The sequence below is a fragment of the Galleria mellonella genome, unplaced genomic scaffold, assembly GCF_026898425.1.
Source record: "Galleria mellonella isolate WM207_F2 unplaced genomic scaffold, CSIRO_AGI_GalMel_v1 utg574, whole genome shotgun sequence".
NCBI classification, from domain to species: domain Eukaryota; kingdom Metazoa; phylum Arthropoda; class Insecta; order Lepidoptera; family Pyralidae; genus Galleria; species Galleria mellonella.
In genome coordinates this window covers 1,225,762-1,249,284 of record NW_026442122.1, presented here as the reverse complement: position 1 = coordinate 1,249,284, position 23,523 = coordinate 1,225,762, and the positions used below count along the sequence as shown (strand labels likewise).

Genomic DNA, 23,523 nt, shown 5'->3' with positions numbered 1-23,523 from the left:
CTACAATAGTTTAAAGTGTGTATACATTTTTTTGAAGCACTCTGTATGTATAATGGTCAAAGGAACTTAGAAGACTAGGGTCGTGACGGCAAGTTAAAAGGAAACAATAGAGCATATACCGTTAGCGCAGGCGGGGTTACCATTCCTTTATCATGTATTGTTTCAGTCATTTATTATACAATTTGTAAATGTCTTTTTATTTTTTATAATTTCGGTCGTTAACTATCCACTGCTGGACATAAGCCTTCCCCGTAAAGGGAGTTTTGCCAGTAGTTGCCACGCTTGGCAGGCGGGTTGGCAAACGCAGTTAGGCTTTTAAAGATGTTTTAAGAGGGACGCCGCTGCCCATCCCTCGCCGTCCCTTAGTCGACTCTTACGACACCCACAGGAAAGGAAGGGGTGGCCCATTCTATACCGGAGCATAAACGGCGATGTAAATGTCTTTTTATATTCATTTAAGAATTTCCTCTTGTCGGTGCAACTATTTCATGCATCTTCCTCCATCCAGCTCTATCCCAGGCCATATCCTTTATCTCTCTATACGACATGACACCTAGTGTTTCTTTTATCTGTCCCATGTAGTTATTAAAATTTTAAATATATTATTATAAATAACTCTTAAATAATGTTTAGAAATAAATAAATAGATATATAAATAAATAAATACTAAGTGTAAAATCCGGCTTCGTCGATCGGTAAAAAAATATTTTTTAATTGATGTCATTACTATTGTACAGCTGTTTAAATAAAACTTAAGTGGGTTTAATCGTTACAGACAATTAATGTAATGACATAATACCTCGCACGGTGGTACCTAATGTTATAATTCTTATTAAATACTAGCTTTGCCCGCTACTTCGTACACGTGGATTTCAGAAGTAGGAAAACAGATTAAATACTGAAGGAATTGTTAGTACCTAATGGGTTCTAACAGCCCCATTGCTAGCAATATACTCTATCAGGTCGACCTTTACGCGGTTCTCCCTGGAAACTATCATGGTTAATTCCTGATGAATTCATCATGATGGGCTAACTGGCCTGTTTTCATTCTCACCTATCGCCCTTCACTGGTGCTCCGCCAGCGTACAATTATTAAACGAACTGACCGGACTTTATCCTTACCTGTCATGGCTATGGAACCCTAAAAATATAGAACGCTATGGGTAACATATTATTTAAATTAATAAAAAACAGAGTATAAAATTAAAAATTTATATTTTATAATGATTTATGTACATTCAACCATTATATTAAAAAAAATAGTTTCAACAATATATCACATTTTGCAACGGCCAAATATTATAAACATATCTTTTATAATATATATTATAATATATATATATATATATATATATATATATATATATATATATATATATATCTACTTACACATGTACATTAAAATGTATATTAAGTTCTAATTATAGAAATATTTAAAACTTAAAATTATTCAAAAAGTATTGATAAGTAGTTTATTATACATTGTTACTTTGTTATCGCCTTAGAAAAGTCAGCACATCTTTCATGGGGAACTGTATACGTTTTTATAATAAACATCCAGATGACGTTTTACATTTAAATGAAAGAAAATTTAAGACATATAAATAAAAAGAACTCTGTACAAAAGCATATTATGAATTAAATGACTATCTAAATGACAAAACTGCATGGATTTGAATATTGTATTAATGTGAATTGTATTGTAAATGTAATTATTGTAATATTTTTAAATCAATATTATTTTATATAGTAATTATTATAATTATAAAGTGACGTATCATAAGAATCTGTAACAGATGTATATGAATAAAGTTGATTGATTGATTGAGAGAGATTGAAAAAAGGTATTGATAAATAGTCGATTCCTATGTACTTATTATAAAGCTTATACATAGCAGTGTTGATAAGCTATAAAAAATTATAATATGCAGGACATGATATAACTTATTTATATAAAAAGTCTTTTTTTAACAATTGTATCAAAATAGGGTAAGTATAGAGAGATTAGTGGTGGAACGAAATTAAAAAGCACGGACAAGAAAAGAGACTCTACCATCTGAAAGCGACAGCGGAAATTGAACTATCAGTGTGATGTATATTCAGTCCATAATTGAATAACTACTAGAACACCATTTCATACTTTAAGACATTTAAAAAAGGAACACAAGCTTATTCAATTCAGTTTTGGAATGGAAAATTAGAATGATAACAAATTATTTGCTATTAACCCTTCTTTGCATAATGGTGGAATTTTCCATCATAACATTGAATGCTCAAAAATTCTATAAATGAACAAGTTCACTTTAAGTTGATCGTGTCTGGATACCTTTTTAATGTTCATTGCAGAAAAAAAACATAACTGTCAAATTTACTTTTTTTTAACCTTTAATTTTGAACATGAATTATATAACCTTGATTTATTTTACCAATAAAAAAAAAACATGCAAAGAAGGGTTAAAATTGACTGCTTAATTTATAATTTTGATAGAATTCGCTCATATATTTAGTCTACAGTCTTATTATGTACCTAAAATTACCTATGTATTGTCAGTTTTTTTTTTTATAGTAAATACTCCATTGTGAGCAATATTTGCTATTTTTTTTTTAATTATTATAGCGATATAAAAAACTGCACTATTCAAGTGAGGAGCACGAGCAATATTCTGAATGTCTAACATCATTTTCACTTATCTCTGACGTAGATACAATATATATCTGAGTCGAGTAAGATAACACGATTTATAACATATTAGTATACAAAGTACATTCGAGATGAACTAAATCGTGACATACATACGTCTATTTTTACTTTAATTAATATTTTACATTTATATACCATTTATTGATATTCGTATATAGTAGTGTATGTCTTTAGTATATTTAATTGTATGTATTTATTTATATAATATTAAAAGTATTTATATAATTTTCTGTTTTATGCGCACGTCTTCACGAAGCACTTCATTCTATGTTGTTGCTTTCGTAAAACTGGTTTAGTATTTTAATTTAATTTATATTTGTAAATCACCGTGTCTTGGTAATCTCTCATGGACTCCCGCGATACAGGTTCGCCTAGTGCAGGGTCCAATGTACTCGCGTTGTAAATTTCTTGTATTTAATAAATAAATAAATAAATAAAATAATGATTTGATATAATCAATAGAGAGTAATTTTTTTTTTATTTTAATAGTCCTAGACAAAATCCCGTACATTAGCTTTATTTATTATATGACACATCACTTATGTATACCTTATGTGTTAGATAGAGTGGATGTACCAATTAGAAACACAAATTTCTGTGATTAATCATGAAACTAACAATCCTTCCCTCGTAAACATGAAGTTACCTTTCATATTGTAAATGTATTACAAAACACAAACATTTTGTATAAAATAGAAAATAATTTCCATATTCGGAACCATATTACGTAGGGAATATAGTTTAGTTTTGTAATCACTGAGAATATATATATATATATATATATATATATATATATATATATATATATATATATATATATATATATATATATATATATATATATATATATATAGGAATAACACCTGAGTCCTCAGGAATGGCAACGCATTGAGTTTACATGGCTGTGTTCTCTGTTATGTCCATGGTACTGCTCATATAGGCGACGAATTTCCATCAGGTGGGCCGTAACACCTTGTTTGCCATTCTAAGTAGTATAAAAAAAAATGAATTGTCTACTTATTAGGTATATTATATATTCGAAAATATATATTTTAAAAGAGCAACACGCAAGTTTCTTGCTCGTTCTTCTTGTGATGAGACAGCTTTCCGAACGAGCGGTAGATTAAAAAAAAATGTAATGACTTTTCAAAAGTGCTTCAATGTAAGTTTATTTGAATAAATGATTTCTATTCTATTCTATTCTATTCTATTCTATTCGAAATTCAAAAAATATAAAAAAAAAATAGATATAATAAAATAGGTGTGTACCACAGATGACTTACTATATGTGTCCTTACTTGAAAAGGTCAATTCAGAATTCCATCTAGTAATAGCAGGTCAATTAGTCAGCAGTTTTAACTTGATATAACATTTACAACTGACACTCTTTATGATAAATGCAATCTTTTTAAATTCTGTTTTAAATTCTAAATTCTTTTTTTTTTATTAACCAGCGTAACTTGTTGGTAAATTCATTGCTACCCTGTTACAGGAAATAATATGTAACTATCTACAGTTTGGCGTCGAAGAATTGAAGCTCCTTATCCTCTGGGAACTTCTTGAAGAAGCTCTCTACGTAGTCATCGGACACCTCGGCCAGGGTCTTGGGCTTCCACTGTGGCTTGTTGTCCTTATCGATGAGGAGAGCTCGGACTCCTGCAGGCAATAGGCGCTAATTACATGTATATACTATGCATATTATTTAGATAAATATGGCAAGTTTTAAAAATATGAAAATTGTTCAAAAACAATTTTCATATATCAGAATACTTTTAAAATAATCAGAATTAATGAAAATTCATTTCTTTTAACCGACCTTTATATAATAGAAGGATAAGCTTCTCAATCTGGTTTATTTTCCTTACCTCCAAAGGAAAAAAAGGAACCCTTATAGGATCACTTCGTTGTCCATCTGTCCATCTATCAAGAATCTTTTTCTTAGGAACGCGTGGATTAAAGGGATTTCTTCCAGTCAACCTTGAGAATTTAATTATTTATCTATTTTACGAATCACAAAACTGTGAAAAGCCCTAAAATAATTCTAAACTCACCTTCGGGGAAATCGTTCTGCTCAGTGGAGTGACAAGCGATCCTGAACTCCATCTTGAGGCATTTGGCCAAGTCTAACTGTGCGCCGCGCTGCAACGCCCGCAGCGTGATCTTCAGTGAACCAGGGGACATTTGGTGTAGAGTCTAAATGGGGGACAGGATACTAATAAGTGTCACATAATCATGCTTATTGGGGGGAAAGGGGTTGTTAGCAATGAAGTTTGACAGCCCAATTGCTAGCAATATGCCCTATTAGGTCGACCTCCACGTGATTCCCCCTGGAAACCATCGTGAACAATTCTTGTTGAATTTGTCACGATGGGCTAACTGACCTGCTTCATCCTCACCTATCATCCTTCACTGGTGCCCCGCTGGTGTATACCGATAGCGCGGGTGGGGTTACAATTCCATTATCATCCATTAAAAAAAAATCATGTTTACTCCTCAATCCTCAAGCACAGGGTTATGAGAAAAAGAACACCAAAGATCACAGCACAAGCAAATCCACTTTCCATCAGGTGGGCCGTCAGCTTGTTTGTCATTCTAAGTTGTATGAAAAAATTGAAACTATACAAAACACGTGTTTCCGCCATAGAGCAGCTGTTCTTGTAGGATTGTGTTTGTTTGAAAGGTTGGATATGACAGCGGAATTACAGGGTGCTCTTTAATATGGTGTTCTATACTTCAGTAATCGAAATACATAAGGAGTACCCTGTACATAATAAAAACTTTTTGTGCTGTGTTAGTGTGCAAAAAAATATTTATTTATTTATACTTTTGCACACATTAGAACATGTCTACAGGGCGGACTTAATGCCTGATGGCATTTTTTATCAGTCAAACGTTAAGCTAAAGAAAGATTAAATGGTGTTGCATTGATTTAACAAAAACAATATGTAAATTAAATAAATATTACTTTAATTTTTTAATTTGTTGTCTACTGCCAGAACATTTTATTTATAGACATAAAAAAACATACACTATGTCGCTCTTTATTGATTCATGCAGTTTGACTGCTATATCCCACCCTTTGCTTTAAAAAAATAAACTTAAAAAAGTCTTATTGGAGAAACAAATTCAAAACAGTTGAGAAACTGACGCTTCACGTTCTTTTTTTTTTTTAATTTTTTATGATGCTGTCATTGTGAGGTGCAATAATTTATTCAAAGTTTATTCTTTTTAGTTTTGGTTGTAATATTTTATGTATTTGTTGTTAAGCGTGTTGAGTCTCCCATCCGGGAAATAGGTATTGGCGACCCGCACGCATGCTAAACGTAAAGGAATTAAGGAACCGCCTGAAAATCAGCGCTATATAGGTACATCTCGCTGGAGCTGTACATATGTAGCAACAGCTGAGGCGGCTCCTATTACCAGTAACATTAATTGTTTTTTTTTTTGTTGTTTTAATTTTTTTATTTTCTTAATACTGGTAATAAAGGTTATCTATCTATCTTTAAACTGATACAACCTTGCAAACTCTCTCTGCGTGTTCTACCGCTTGTACAATGGATTTTGCTCAGAGGAATTGTTCAATATGATGCCCACGGCCACTTTCTACAATCGTACGGCTCGCAACCTCAGTAATATAAAAAAAAACTATTTGGAGGCAGAAATATAAATAGGATAGAGAACTTTCTATGCCATAGATACTCACCTCAAGTGTCTTGACTGACCAGTCATTCTGTACTTTCTCCAGCCTTTCTATAATCTCTTCCACAGTGGATGCGGCAAAACAATAATTGATGTGCTTGATGTGTGGGGCCAATGAGAACTCTTCTGGGGGTTCATTGAATTTGTTGAGTAGTGCACTGACTTCTGAATCACTCTTGCATCGTGAGAGAAGCGTCTCTAATTCATACAGTCGTTTGCTTGACACAAAATGAGTGGCTATACCCGCTTTTACCACATCCTTCCCCTTCAGTCTGTCACCTGAAACAATTTTTATGAGAAGTAAACGTAACAGTTGCTTTAAACCTCTCATTATTTTTATTAAAGAATTTGAAATGGAAAACAAACTGATGGTCAAACTGCTCGAAAGTGGTAAATGAATATCACTAACAACACCATGACCATGGACCCCTCATTCATTACCATTCCTGAGATAACCTTTTCCTAAGGTGTTATGTTACATATACCATAGCAGGTCATGGAAAAAAGACTTACCAGTTAAACCTAAATATAGTCCGAGATTGACCTGCAACCGAGGCAAGAAGTATGATGCACCAACATCAGGAAATAGTCCGATCTTCGTCTCTGGCATAGCTATGACCGTCCTCTCTGTGGCCACCCTGTACCTCCCATGAACAGACACTCCCATACCACCACCCATTGTGATCCCATCGATTAATGCAATGTATGGAATTTTGTATTTTCCAATTAGATAATTAACATTGTACTCTGCGAAGAAGAATTTCGGGCCAATTACTCTGTCAATAGCTGCTTTGACATCTCCACCAGCACAAAAAGCTTTCTCCCCAGCTCCTTTTATTATTATCATATGTTTACTGTTTTCCCATTCTTGTAGTTTTGGCAGCATGGCAGTGACCATAGATAGGTTCAGTGAATTTAAAGCTCTTGGTCGGTTTAATGTTATGACACCAGCATTGTTTAATGTTTCAAACAGAACCTCGGGCTCTTGAGTTGACATGGCACGTTTAAATGTTATTGTGGCAATCCTTGTGGCGTTCCCTCCAAATTTGAACATCTGAAATTTATTTCCAATATATTTTACTATATAGATAACTGTCCCTGAGGGTATTTTTTTTTATACAACTTAGAATGGGAAACAAGCTGACGGCCCACCTGATGGAAAGTGGTAACCGTCGCCTATAGACATGAGCAGTACTATGAACATAACAGAGTATACTGTTTCGCCCATGATACCCCCCATGCGTTGCCATTCCTGAGGACTCAGGTGTTATTCCTCTGTACCCAGTAAATTCATGCCATATCATACCCTTAAAACCGAAACACAGGCATGCGACCACAACTGCTTTACGGTTGAAACACAAATGGGACAGAGGTACCCAAGCAATCGACTTTTGTACAAAGTCACTGACCATGAAATTTACAACATTCTATGAAATATTACAAAGATTATTTTGCTGATTTAGATTTATTTGCATGGTTAGCAGCTTCTTATAAAAAGAGTCATAGAACTGCTGGCCCAAAATGTGAGTAGAATCATTATAATGCTATTATATATATATTATACATATATGTTTTTGTTTTTATATTTAGTAATTAGAGGGTAATGGTGTTGATTGTACAAATATTCATATATATAAGTAATATACTGCTTAAATAATTTATTATTGCAAATAAAGTGAAGAAAAAAAAAATAATCACATAACTGGTGGTGAAAAATTTAGATTAACTAACTTGTGGAAATTTCACATGTTTATGTAAATCATATATTTCATATAAATTTTAACATTTTTGTAATTAATCATTTATTGATTTAAATGTAAAGTGAAATTAAAAAGAAATCTCTCTAATAAAGATAAAAAAAAATATTTACTTAATAGATAAAAAATATCTTTAGTGAAGTATACTTTCAATATGTTTTATTCAATGATGTTGATGTTAAAACCTATAGGTATATAAGTATTTCAAAACGTATTCATAAAATTATTACAATATAATATATAATAAATATCAATTAATTTAATAAATTAAATAGTAATTTATAGGTACTCTTTGATAACAAAATTTGAGAGGTTAGAAAAATCTGGATATTTTTTGTAACCTCAATTGAAAACAAATAATTAATAAAAATCCAGATCTTATTCATAATTATAATATTCGTTTTCTAATAATAAGTAAATTACATAATTACTAACCTTGAACGTTTGAGCTTCACAATAAATGCTTATCAGTAAAAGAGATTCTGAACTAATAATGTCAATAAAAAATCAAAATACACAAAGTAATAATACAATGAGAATGATTGACTCAAGAATTACGTATTTAATTAAATTAGTTGATGGCAAAAATAAAAAAAAAAAACAAAAAAAGATGGAAAAAAGCTCCTCTATTAATTATTTAATTGATTTGTTAATAAACACCGGGTGTAACGATGAAACTAATAAAAAAATGAAATACAATTTACTCTTTCCATATCAACAACTACACTGAGACCACAGATTAAAGTTCAATAGAGAGACTAGAAAGAGACAAAGATAAAGGAAGTGTCAAATTCACCTGATACAAAATTGAGTTTGTTTTTGTTGCCAATAACTTGACAATCATGTGGGTAACTCCAAAAAACAATATAACGTATTGTATTTAGGAACAGTACTTTCAAATGCGTAAACTATTTATTAAAATAACCGTTTACTGTTAAAATTTATGTAATATAACTCTGAACAAAAATCATGTTCAGTATTAACGTAAATTAACTTATCGTGTATAATTAAATTTGGTATATTGTGTATATAGAAACGTCTTGGTGGCAGCCATATAATTGAAAAAAGAATAATAAATAGATTCTATCAACATGTGAAATTGTGTATTTTATTTAATTAATTATTTCAATAAAAACTATTAATATAACATGTTGCATCCTTAGCGATAATTATGGAATACTAAAATAATTAGAAACTGAACACTCGACTATATATTGTACATATTGTTAAAGTTTTAATACTGGCTGTTGACACTGAGGTTTTTTTAGAACAATGTATTATTTTTAAGTTTGTTCTATGTCAGATTTTTATAAGACATGACTCGTATTTTTTTCACTAAACTTATTATTTTATATCACAAATACATATATGTTTTATTACTGCATCCTGCTATTTACAACATATATCTCATTCCAAAGGTTGACTGGTAGAAAATGTCTATAGAATTTAGTCTACCTTTTGTATCACATTTTATTTAGGTTAATTAAGAGTAAATAAATAATAAGAGAAACGGATAAATAATTAAAATACTTGATAGTGTAATTCTAAGTCTTTTTATCACTTTTTTATTGGTAGAAAACAAAAAAAAATAGAAATCGAAAACAAAAGTTGGTAGAATATAATGAGAAAAATATAAAGGGCGTATTATAATGGCCAGTAATAGGTCACAAATAACTAGCTGTATTTTTTAATATAAAAATTATATAGTGTTTTATTAAAAGATAAAAAAAAAATGTAGACATGAGAATCAATAAGCGCTTCTGACTATCCCATTAAGGATCAAAGTCGTGATCATTTATACCTAATTTTGTCTCTTCCATTCAATTATCTACGACTAGACGTAGTTTAATAAATTAATTAAAAATATATGCGTTGCATTCAAAAAGAACTCAAATTGCTTTAATATAAGTTCAATTATTCAAACTCATGTTTAATTATGGTTTGTAAATTATATTCAGACAAAATAACAAACAAAAGACGAAATTAACTAAAGAAGAATGAAAAATAATAGCTAAGTTTAGTACCCATTCTTTTTAGCTGAATATGTCTTTTGAATTGAGAGATATAATCCTAAAAAATACTATTTAAAAGTACCTATTTAAACACTTGCTATGAATGCGAGCCCCTCGAAACTGTAGGCCACTTGATTTCGATTACAACGTGGATGTTGGCAGTCGGTGAACCTTCATCACATTACACGTTCACTTGTGTGAACACACACAAAAATCAACATGAATATAAAGAGATAAGTAAAAACAAAAAAATATTAACACACAAAGTAACAATTAAATAAAAAGCCCAAATTAATATATTTCGTTATGTTTTATAAATTGACTATTTTTACTTTATTACCTACAAAAAGATTTTCGCCATAGAAGACGAGGCGGTACAGAAGGGTTTATTAGCTACTGCCGTTCATCGGATTAAATGATTAATTATTCTTGAACATTGATTTGCATTGAATAACGAAATTACAATAGTATGCTATTTTATTAGATTAGGTACTATTAGGTATTTAAACTAGCTGTTTATCGCGACTTCTTTCATTTAATAATTTGAATATAAAAAAATATTAAAAAAAGAACAGAACTGAGAATTTGTTGTGTATGCGCAAAGTGGTCCAAATAACTGATGTAGACAATTATGAATAATTTTGTATATCCAAATGAAATTTCTTACCATCATATTAGCCATTAACTGTCCACCGTTGAACATGGGGTTCCCCTTGGGGGGTTAGCCAAAAAGTTGATATATTTGGCAGGTGGGTTAGCAATTGCGCTTTAATGTTTTTAAACGATACTGAAATTTCTTATATAGTTGTTGTTAGTTAAATTCAGAAAAAAGATATATTATAAAGTATACATGAAAATTTCTCGTACTACAACTATTATATTCCATTGCTATCTTGAAACCATATTGCGGAATATAAAAACCGCTATTAAAAAACAGGGGTTGATCTTATAAGGGTGAAAATTTGAAGTTGTATGTATTTTTCAATGCTAAATCAAAATAAAATAAAAATAATAAAATTTGTCAAAAAAAATATTTTGGAGTGGGTCACCCTTATCATTGAGGGGTATAAAAAATAGATTTTGGCCGATGCTCAGACCTACCCAATATGCACACAAAATTTCATGAAAATCGGTAAAGCTGTTTCGGAGGAGTTTGGTAACACAGACACCGCGACACGAGAATTTTATATATTAGATATATAAGAATTTACGCTCTTGTGATAGACGAATAGACAGATAAAAAAATATATAATAGAAGTATTTAATTACGAATCTGGAAAAATCCGATTCGTTTGAAAAGAATCTATGTACTTATTATTCAATGGCAAATACTTTATGTACTTGAATAAAAATTTACATAAGCCGCGTACGTGAGCTGTTCAGATTTACTTAATATATAAATAAATAATAAATATCAAGTTCCATCCATTAATATCAATATTAATTACGACTATCGATCAATTATTTTAATTACTTACAATTATAGTCAATTTTAGAAAATTAGGGTTAAATTCATTGATGTAATTCTAAAATGTTACATATTCTGAATACGACAGTTCAAAATAATACCATATATTGTTAGTAATTATACTTAACTAACTAGATAAAGGTATGGACTTGGATTTATTTTCAAAAGTTGAAAGAACGAACTAAAATAAAATTGATATTATGTATGTACTTTGAATAAAACATATAAAATGAATAAATATATTTAATGACCTCTATATGACATTAGTGGACACGTTGCTAAGCGAAAATTAAGTCTCAAGTTCGATTCGTATTGAAAAAATGAAATTGTTTTCTCAATTGACTCGGATGTTGATGTTCTGGGATATACCACTACATGTTCGTTGCCAGAGATCTGATATATTTCGGATATTTCAGATGTTTAGTTTCTAAAATCAGTATTTAAGTAATTTATTTTTATTGTTAGCAGAGAAAATAATTTGACACATTTGCTCAATAATAGATATAACTATTGCAAAAGCAAAATTTTACCTACACGGTATAATTTTGCTTTTGCAATAGCAATATATATATATATATATATATATATATATATATATATATATATATATATATATATATATATATATATATATATATATATATATATATATATATATCTAATCATGTGCTTCCAATTTGTTTCACTAATCTGGGTTTTTTTTTTCGATGGGTGAAAATGGTATGGTAACCCCGCCTGCGCTAACGGCATACGCTGGCGGAGCACCAGTGAAGGGTGATAGATGAGAATGAATACACTAATCTGGGTTGCGATAGAACCTTCACAAGCGCCCCAAGATCTATCTATCTTTTTGTAAAAATAATTTGTCTTACAAAAGAATTCCAACCTCTCATCGAGACGGAGTTTGAAGAAAACAAAATACCTACTATCAATGAAAAATCGTTATGAAATAAGGAGGTCTTACTATTTTGAATACGGTACTGTTTCCACTTTAATGCTTACCTTATAAAATAATAAATTATTACGTTTGAATTCATAAATAATGAGTAGAATACATAGTCATATAACTCTAAATAACATTTGATAAATGACAAACGAGTTTGCATGTGGGGTTATAAGGGAAAATCATGGAAAGCACTGATGTAACTTTGAGAAAATCAACAAAATATGTGTCTCGTAAAATAACCAAGTTTTTTATCAGTATAAATAAAATATTAGTGTTGTATGGTTTGCCAATTATATGGACTCATGATTTTACTTTATCCAAAAATTCCGACAGAGTAAGCGGTTTATATAGGATTTTAAGCAACATTCTAATAATAGTTTTCGTGGCAATGGAATGGGGTGCTTTTTATACGCAAAACAATTTAACGGAAAAACAAAGTTCAGACAGACTAATGTTTTGTGTCACGCACCCCATTCTCGTAGTATATATCCTGAATATTGAATATTACGAGAAGAAGATTAAGGTTATCATGTATAAAATGATGGTTACATTGAAACAATCGCACAATGATGTTGAAGTAGAGAAGAAACTTTTTAAAAAGTGTATGTTCTATTCGGTGACGTTTTTCACTAGCGTTGCGTTATCTGTGTTTTTCTATGGGTTCGATGCGTACATACAAGCCCACTCAGGTTCGTTAGCTAAATGTTCAATTATACAAAGTAATAATACTACACGTAAAATGTATACTTATCTCATTGAAAATTATTGATTATATTCATAATTATGAAGTCACGATCACGATAAAAAAAAGCATAATAATAGATTTATTTAGCTTTTTTTTTAAATACAAATAAATATGCAAATAAGCAATTTATTAACACAAATTATTGCGGTGTGAAGAGTCCTATAAAATAATATTATTAGATTAATGTTTTTAGGTTTTTTTTTTTTATAATATAAGGGTATTTGAAAATCACAATGCTAATGGTTTGCACCTTTAGGCTATCTATTTTTGCTTCTTGATTATGTGCTGAAGAGTTCTGAGAGTGTGAAGAGAGCTAGTTGGCGATTTAAACGGCTTCTGGCGAAATGGGGACAGTATTTCAGGAGGTGTTCAAGGCTCTGAGTGTCAGTGTTATTACATGGGCATAATTCATCGGTTGTTTTCTTTTTAGGTTCAACATTCACAAAAACCATATCAGCCTGGCCGGATGTAGAGGACAGATCGTTAGCAGCAGATGTAGTCAGGGTTGTTAACTATGTAATTTTAGTTATACTCCTGACCAGAGTGTCAGGGGTGTATGTGTTGGTTGTTTTACTAACTATATGCATCAGCCATCAGTACACGAATATAAACACCTACTTTCTCAGTCTGAGCAAAATTTTTAACGAGAATTTAACTCAAATAGAAAAGGAAAAGAAATATGAAAGAGCTTTAATAATTGGAATCGATTTGCATTCTCAAACCATGTGGTGAGTACCGATATAATTATATTATACTAACTCATGCCCGCTATTTTGCCCGCGTGGTATTTGTTATTTCTGTTTAGTATGTATCGATGTTTCAATGGGTAATAATGGAATGGTAACCCCACTTGTGCTATCGGTATACACCGGCGGGACACCAGTGAAGGATGGTAGATGAGGATGAAGCAGCTCGGTTAGCCCATCGTGGCAAATTCAACAAGAATTGTTCACGACGGTTTCCAGGACTTTTGTAAATAGTGGAAACCTTTAACTTAACATTCCACTGTTCTAATTGTATTTTAAATTTTGCTTTATCTTCTGAAACTATACGTGATATTTGAACTAAACAGTCTAGTCCAGTGTTTCCCAACAGGTGGTCCACGCCCCACAGGGAGGCAAATTGATAGTTAAGGGGGGCAATTAAAAAATGGACTCGAAGCGATTTTAACCCTTTGCTCCGGGCCATTTAAATGCAATGCTACGAGTAAATATCGGTGCCAAATTTAACAAAAAAAAATTATGTAAATATTTATTAGGTATAATTACGTTTGACGTTATCAAAATATCAACTGGGCGATAAGAGTCGTCAAGTAAACTTTGTCGGGAAAATCATGTTTAGGGGCATAAAAATTTTAGAATCGTTCAAGTAGGGCATGGCACAAAAAAGGTTGGGAAACAATGGTCTAGTCCATCAGAGATGTTACTTTGCAGGTGCAAAAGGCAATGCCAGTCGATGTTTAATGTGGTATTCAGTTTTCAAATAATATTGAATGTGATGCTGCTTGTTCTATTGATGCTGCAAATGACGGTATGTATAGCAAACTATTTTTAAAGTTTCAGTTATAATCGTATTAAACCGTGGTTCAGATGTTACGGATGGTGTCAATTAAAACTACACCTTTATTGCAGCTCTTTTTCTCATTGTCACCAATTTTTATATACGATAATTTGTCAATTTCTTTATGTACTTGTTTTTCAATTTATAATTTATAATGCAGACAATTCTATTAGGGAGTCACTTTTAGTGACCGTTGATATAATGTAAAAGATTCTAGTAATCTACTTTCAGTGGCGTAACTATACCATTTGAGCCTTGTGGCAAATTCTTTTGATGGGACACTATCAGTAAAAAAACTTTTCAAGTAAAATAAAATACTCAGGTACAATGTAAAAACAGTATGTAAATATATATATATATATATATATATATATATATATATATATATATATATATATATATATATATATATATATATATATATATATATATATATATATATATATATATATATATATATATATATATATATATATATATATATATATATATATGTATATATATATATATATATATATATATATATATATATATATATATATATATATATATATATATATATATATATATATTTCTGAGCTCCGGGCTCTTGAGCTGGGGCCCTTTTGGGTCGGAGGCCCGTAGCATTTTGTCAATCCTGCCACCCTATTGTTACGCCACTGTCTACACTAATATTATAAAGAGGAAAGATTTGTATTTTTGTGTGTATGCATGTAGGTAGAGGATATTGAGAAAAAGACAGAGGATAAGTGGCGCACTATTATATGGATTTTTTTTTATACAACTTAGAATGGCAAACAAGCTGACGGCCCACCTGATGGAAAGTGGTAACCGTCGCCTATAGACATGAACAGTACCATGAACAGTACCCCATGCGTTGCCATTCCTGAGGACTCAGGTGTATCCTCTCTATCCTGTAAATTCACGCCATATCCCACCCTTCAAACCGAAACACAGCCACGCAAACACAACTGCTTCACGGTAGAAACACGAATGGAACAGAGGTACCCAAGCAATCGACTTTTGTACGAAGTCTCCCTCTGGTGTCTTATTTACGAGTCATATTGTCCGATTACTATATTTCAGATGGGGATTCTTATACTCATTGCTTACAGAGAATATGAAATATAATTTTATGGATATTTTTTTATATAGACATTTTTTGCTGTTATTACCAGAGTTCGGAGCGTACGCTGATGAACGCGATTCCCGTAGTGTCGACGGGAGTTTCATTGCTGTGCAGTACCGGTTTCTTCATGTGGAATGCGGGAGATATTACCGTAGAGGGGAGTACTTTATCATTTATTAAATAAGCAAAAACTTGGATTGGTCGCCTGGTAGCGACTGCTTTTAACATAATAATTATTGTGGTGAATTACTATTTATACTGTATGTTTAATTAATTAATGTAATATATTATTTATGCATCATTTATGTAAGTATGTATCTATATAATACAATTTTACCTTTGCCTGTTAAATTGGCTACATAGGTTACACTCTGTGTTTGTTATACGCGTCCGTCTAGCCTAACTTCAGGCTGTAGTTGAAAATCAGTGTTTTGCTTTTAAGCAAAACTATCACTGAGCTGTAGCCTTTTTGGGTCACTGCGACACACTTGGTGAAAACATATTTCCATATTTCGTGTTTTGTTTTATATTTAAAAAAATGAAAATAATCTGATTGTATAAACTCATTTGTTAATTTACGTGTGTCATAAATGGCTGAAACAAAGTGTTTATCTATCTATCTATCTATCTACTTTCGTGTTTCATCAAAACAAAATTAGCTAAATAGAGATCAAAGGAAGACTTTGTACAAAATCCACTGTGCTTGCTAGCCCAACGTGATGAATACACCAGAAATTCAGCACAATAGCTTCCAGGGGGTACCACGTGGAGGTCTACCTGACTGGGTATATTGCTAGCAATGCGCCTGATAGTCCGAATTGCTAACAATCGATTCCTCCCTTATGAAGGGTAGAATATGGCAATAATATTACAAGATACAGAGGCATGAGAACATAGTCTTCAGAAATGTAAAAAAAAACACATGCAAAGCATAAGGAGCACCATGGGTGTTATAGTTACAAGAAAGTTCGTATAAAAGTGTTCTGGAATGCGAGAAAGAGCCATGAGAACCCCTTCCTTATGTCCCTAACAATGCTTCAGTTCTGGTCTGACCGAAATCTGTAAAAAAACCCCGTCGGCATGGAGCCCGCTTCCGTTGAAGAGCACATGCTCTCGAAACTCGGCAAGAATGGCCGTGAAATTTTTGCCGATCTAATTCGATAAGACATCCGGTCAAGAAAATTAAATGTCAAGACAATGTTGATTGTTTTTTTCGATGTTGTTGTCCATCATGTCCCTCCAGGCCAGACAGTTGATGGAAAATTCTACGTCGATGTGCTCAGACGCCTCAAAGCTCGTGTGGCACGAGTTCGTCCAGAATTGGCGCGAGAGGGGCGTTGGATTCTTCACCACGACAATGCCCCTGCCCACACCTCTCTTGTTGTCCGTGAGTTTTTGACTAAAAATTTTATCTGTGAGTTTCGATTTGGCCCCGTGTGACTTCTTCTTGTTCCCAAAAACCAAATTGGTACTTCGGGGGCGGCATTTGGGGGACATAAATGTATTATCTACAACCAGAGGACTTTCAAGGAGCCTTCTCACAGTGGAAACGGCGTTGGCACAAGTGCATTATGTCAAAGGGGTAGTACTTTGAAGGGGATAAAATTTATTTACCTGAATAATTGTAAAATAAAATTTTTAAAAAACTTTTATACGTACTTTCCGGACAAACCTCGTATCTTGTCAACCTTGTTCATGTCTATTGGTGATGGTTACCACTATCTAACAAGTTGTATCATAATTTTACTATACATTTTATCTGTGAGTTTAGATACTGACGGAAAGTATTATCTATTTCGAAGACAGTAAAGTATTAAATAAAGCTGATAATTTTATTGTTAGAAGATTCATAACACATTATATTTTAATGTAATAACTATTGGTTTAACTTACGTATCGAAAAGCTCGACTAGCTTCGGATTCAATTCGTAATCTTTAGTTATAAGCGACTGTGTCGTAAGCACGAGCTTGACTGCGTGCCTCGGAACTAGTCGAGCTATTTCGATATAATTACATGCAAGTTAAATCGGAAGTTATAATATTAAAACCGACCTCTACCGACAACGACAGGAAAGAAAGGGCTGGCCCATTCGAGACCAAACGATATAATTTTTATAGTTGTAGTAGCATCTTAGTTTTTACCGCAGGCATCTTCTGTGGCGACGGCCCTGTACTGTTCAGGCTGGGAGAACTGTCATGTATCCACGCTGCGCATACGGTACCTTCTACTTATGACTATTAGACAGGGACAGGTATATAACTTATTAACTAAATTGATTTTTAATAGATAGATATATAATTTATTTGCATCACTTACAGCACATAGCTATTGGTACATATGTTGGAAATACTCAGCACATCCCTTCTCTAGTTTTTTTTTATTGTACTAGCAACACTTCGCTTCGCTGCTAATTATTTTTTCAATGTCACGTACGTATGTTCAGCTCAACTCCGGTTTTAAACAATTGTTATTTACGTTTATATATATATATATATATATATGTGTGCAAAAGTTTCCAAGGAATTTTCTCCCACGAACGCTCAGGCTCTGGGTTGAGCTCCCTGCCGAAGTTTTCCCTAAAGACTACAGTATTGGGTTTTTCAAAAAGTGTATATTAATCTTATACTTATACTTATCTTCAGGGTCGGCAACGCGCACGTGACACTTCTAGTGTTGCCGGCGTTCATAGGCTACAGTGATCGTTTACTATCAGACGGGCTGTATGCTTGATTACCACCTTTGTGGTGTAAAAAAAGAAAAAGAAAATAAAATTAAGACAATTTACTTTTATGATTCTAAATACAATTTATTTTACGTGTATAGGCGACAGTTATCACTTTCCATCAGGTGGGCCGTTGGCTTGTTTGCATTTAAGTTGTATTAAAAAAAACTTTGACTGGATTGTTCTATCATCATCATTATTATATTATTTAGGAGACTTTGTACAAAAGTCGATTGCTTGGGTACCTCTGTCCCATTCGTGTTTCAACCGTAAAGCAGTTGTGTTTGCATGGCTGTGTTTCGGTTTGAAGGGTGGGATATGGCGTGAATTTACTGGATACGGAGGAATAACACCTGAGTCTCCAAGAATAGCAACGCATGAGGGGTATCATGGGTGAAACAGTATACTCTGTTATGTCCATGGTACTGCTTATGCCTATAGGCGACGGTTACCACTTTCCATCAGGTGGGCCGTCAGCTTATTTGCCATTTAAAAGTTGTATAAAAACAAAAAAAGCTGTTGAGTGTCCTATGTTACGTAACAATTATAGTGTATTAACTTTTGTTGCGTATGTCAATTACTTAACTTCTACAGCTTTCTATAATTTAAGACTGTGTTCCATAGTAAAGAAACGACCATGACTTCAATCATAGCAAAATAATCTAATTTAAAAAATCTAGTTATTTTGATTTAAAAACTAAATTACTAAATCAATTTTGTTAAATAATTAAACAAAAATTAATCCCGTACAAATGTACGGGACTAATTTGAAAGTATATCTATTCTGGTAAAAGAATTTTTCGAATTGGTTTAGGCATCTTAAAGTAATCGGGGAACATTCATAAAGACTAAAAAAATATTGTGACGAATTGGGGATCTCCTCCTTTTGAACTCGGTTTAAAAGGACCGATGATTTGTTTTTTTTTTAGAGACGTGTGTCAATTAAAAAATAGTTATTTCAACGTAATGAAATAGATTAATTTTGACAATTATTTCAGAAACCAGAAATGCTAAAAGCTCTTGGTCTAATCCCGTTGTCGTATGATACTTACGTGTCGGTAAGTAAAAAAAAAACATAAGATAAATAAAATAAAAACAATATTATTTAAGTAAACTTAATTATAAGATTTTTTTTGTGTCATTTATTAGAATTTACCGTCCAGTTCAGAGTACAATTTCAACTAAGTATAACGGAAAAGAAATTTCAAAGAGATTGTAATAAAATGATTCGATAGATTAATACATTGTTTCTCAACCATTTTTATGTCGCAACGCACGAATAAGCAAAAAAAAAAATAATTAAATTAAAACCAGTTTTTTTTTCTTTTCTTATGGCACGGCACAAAGTGCATCCGCCAAAAACAAAAAAACCAGTTTTTTTGAGTTATTTTATTTTTTACGTTAAAGTAGTGTTGCGCGAATCTAAATGATTTTATTATTTAATATCAAACAACAAGAGAAGATAAAAAAATATATAAAAAGACTACTAAGTTAATTTCTAATATACATAATATTAAATAATTCCTAAGAGAATACTTTATTACTTAAGTTGGTTACAAATATCGAAAACTGCTACTTAATCGAATACTATTATATTTTACTAATTCGACTACTATAGTCGGATTAGTAAAATACAGTCTGCAACTCTTTTAGTAACAAACGCGACCCCCGGTTGAGAAACGATGGATTAACATAATGTAATTTAAGAAATTAAATAAAAAAAAAAAGATAGATAGAAACTCTTCATTGTTTTCTCCAAAAGATTACATTAGTAAACTAAAACTTGTTAATAATACCTAGTTTTTATTAATTTCCTTTTAATTTTCAATTTCAGATCGTGAAAGCATCTTATTCTATATTCTCTGTAATTTATTAAACTATATGGTAACAGTTTTTCGATTTAATTAAAGTAATTGCAATACAAATTTTACAACATTTAATTACTTACCTATTGTTGTAATGTTTAATTGTAAGTGTAAACTAATTATATAGTCATAATATTAAATATTATGTTCGATGTAATTTGATTGCTTTAAATGCGTATTTTGAAATCCCAAATAAATTACAGATCATTTGAAGAAATGCGGTATCAATTATCTATAGGTTTGCTTTTATAAGAGACGAAATTAACGTTATTATTCGGTCTACTCATGATTACGGCGTAACCTGGTCTAAACGTCGAGATAATTTCAGTAAATTATCATAGTTTACCTAAATGATCGCGTTATATCCCATCTCATTAAAATTTTAATAATAAACAGTTAAAAAAATAACGTTATTGTTATTTCACAAATAACTAACTCTTTAAAATGCGTTGTTTTTCATTCTTTTCTTGTGTATAAGGTTGTCACACTGGTATGCGACCGTCTAAACAGCTGTCAATGTTAAAACCCCAATGGGTAGGTAAATAATATATAATAACCTAAAATATCATTCTATTAGATTTAGAAAAAAATATATAAGTTTAATTTAATTACAAGTGAAATATGGGTGTAACAAGAAGATTTCTGAATTGGTACGGCAGGCTAGGGCCTAGTCATGGGAAAACATCTCCACCGTACGAGCATGTCGTCCAAGTAGGAGACCCAACGTTACGTAAAGTTTCAGAAGTAGTGCCTGTTGATAGAATAAAATCAAACGATGTTCAGAATGTTATCAAGAAGCTACAATATGTGCTCAATAAATATGGGAGTGTAGGAATGTCTGCGCCGCAAATTGGCGTTAATATGAGGATATTTGTAATGCAGCACACACCTAAACAAATATCGTATAATTCTAAAGAAATTATCAAGTCTAGGGGATTAAGTGCAGTACCGTTTACTGTGAGTAAGTAAACTGCTGAATACATTTTTATATTTATATTACATTTTAATTATTTCAATAACAATATCTTAATATAATATAGACTTTTGAATTAATCTTTCTAATAACAATTATTTCATTATTTAGTATATTTTGGTAAAATCTCTCTAAAAACTTTTGCATTATTCATAATCAGTTACCACGAAGTTGTATTAATTTTTATTATAATAAATTAAAATAATATATTAAAATATTAAATATATAATATATTAAAAATTTATATTATTTTTCTTTAGTCTTAACTAGCTGCAACTACATCTTTGTAGTCACACAGACCCATTCGGGCTGTTTTCTGACCATGATACGAATAAACTTATATTATACTTCATCTCATATAGTGTGTATATAAAATTTCATTGTAATTGTTTAAGTTGTAAGGCAACAAATAAACTTACTTCACATTTAACCCCTAAATACCTGAAGTTTCAAATTTGATACCAGGGTTATAAATCGCATTGGGTGCCTACAATCGATTTTATTTTAATATTTGGCTGTTTACATGTTACAAATGTTTTTTCGAAATAAATATATAAAAATATCGTTTTGATTTTTTTTACTATTTTTATTTTATTTTTTTAAACATAGGAAAGGGTACACTTTTATATTTTTTAATTTGATTTAAACAATCAGGCTTTTAAGGGTTAAAATATTAGTACAGATTAAAAATATTAGTAAACTGTAACTATCAGTAGGTGATGATAATATCATTCATTTAAGTAATTAGTTTTACTCTATTTAGTATTGATTAATACTGTTTGTTCTAGGTGTTCATTAATCCTAAGTTGAAAGTAATTGATTATATAAAAGTGGTTCACACAGAAGGCTGTGAAAGCATACAAGGTTATTTGGCAGATGTGCCAAGGTATAGAGAGGTTGAAGTTACAGGTGGGATATTTTTTTATACTATTGAAAATTAGTACTAATATTACATGAAAAATATCATGTATCACCTGTTAATTGTCCACTGCTAAAAAGTCTCCTCTTTTAGGGGGGTTTTGCCAGTAGTTGCCACACTTAACAGGCGGGTTGGTAACGGCAGTTTGGCTTTTGGTGATGTTTTAAGAGACTGTTGCCCATCCCTCCACCATAAGCTCCCTTAGTCACCTCTTATGACACCCATGGGAAAAGAAGGGATAGCCTGTGCTAGGGCCTACATTGTGATACCATGGACATCATAAAATATACCATGTTATCTATGGCACCCCATGTGTTTTTGTCTCTTCAGATACTCAATATATTGTATAAATAATTTTTACTTTGTTTTGGGAATATTCAATATGTCAAGGTTTAGATAAATCCAGTTTTAAAATAATCTCAATAACTTAAAAACTAAAAACAATTCTTCTTTGCAAATTTTGAAACATTGTTTCGTACTATCTTTTAAGAAGTACACTTAAACACCCATTTTATGAAAATAATGTAAGTCATTCAAACTATAAACATTGTTCCAGGCTACAACTCGGAAGGTGAGAGTACTTCTAGAATATTCAAAGACTGGGCAGCTAGAATAGCTCAGCATGAGATAGACCACTTGGATGGCAAGCTATACATTGATATAATGGATAGAAAGACATTCACATGCACATGTTGGGAGGAAGTGAATTTGTCAAAAGGAAAACTTGTTATACCATTTCATCCTGAATAAAATAATTTAAGAGTTTAATTTTTTATTGTCTGTTGAAATTATTCATACAAAAAAAAAACTGCAGTTGAAAAAGTACTAAAGCAACAGTGGATACAAGTGTACTAATTGCAAAATGCATTTTCAAAATTGGTGAATATATTACTTTTTAAAATAAACAAAATAAAATTCAGATTCAGTTGCACACATATGTAACTATAAGGAACTCTTTTTAAGGATCCACATGCAGTCATGAGTATTTTTTTGGGATGGGATAACTTCTTATTATGGGCGAAACAG

The 23,523-nt window shown here is 31.5% G+C and overlaps 3 protein-coding genes across 3 annotated transcripts; 2 read left to right on the top strand and 1 right to left on the bottom strand.

The window, feature by feature from the left end:
* Positions 1-3,923: 3,923 nt before the first annotated feature.
* LOC113517970 (3-hydroxyisobutyryl-CoA hydrolase, mitochondrial) lies at positions 3,924-8,897 on the bottom strand. Its single transcript, XM_052899533.1, has 5 exons — positions 8,593-8,897; positions 6,914-7,454; positions 6,405-6,679; positions 4,753-4,894; positions 3,924-4,357 (listed from the first exon to the last, which is right to left on the bottom strand). Exons 2-5 carry the CDS (start codon positions 7,452-7,454, stop codon positions 4,212-4,214), a joined length of 1,104 nt encoding a protein of 367 aa, XP_052755493.1. The 5' UTR covers positions 8,593-8,897; the 3' UTR covers positions 3,924-4,211.
* A 3,834-nt stretch (positions 8,898-12,731) lies between these two features.
* LOC113517971 (uncharacterized) lies at positions 12,732-20,630 on the top strand. Its single transcript, XM_052899506.1, has 7 exons — positions 12,732-13,272; positions 13,759-14,056; positions 14,762-14,858; positions 16,067-16,175; positions 18,166-18,269; positions 19,739-19,798; positions 20,575-20,630. The coding sequence occupies exons 1-7, from the start codon at positions 12,765-12,767 to the stop codon at positions 20,614-20,616; spliced, it is 1,218 nt and encodes a 405-aa protein (XP_052755466.1). The 5' UTR covers positions 12,732-12,764; the 3' UTR covers positions 20,617-20,630.
* Positions 20,631-20,768: 138 nt separating this feature from the next.
* Positions 20,769-23,265, top strand: LOC113514786 (peptide deformylase, mitochondrial-like). The gene is made up of 4 exons (XM_052899507.1): positions 20,769-21,139; positions 21,221-21,562; positions 22,367-22,487; positions 23,054-23,265. Exons 2-4 carry the CDS (start codon positions 21,227-21,229, stop codon positions 23,245-23,247), a joined length of 651 nt encoding a protein of 216 aa, XP_052755467.1. The 5' UTR covers positions 20,769-21,139; positions 21,221-21,226; the 3' UTR covers positions 23,248-23,265.
* Positions 23,266-23,523: the final 258 nt, after the last annotated feature.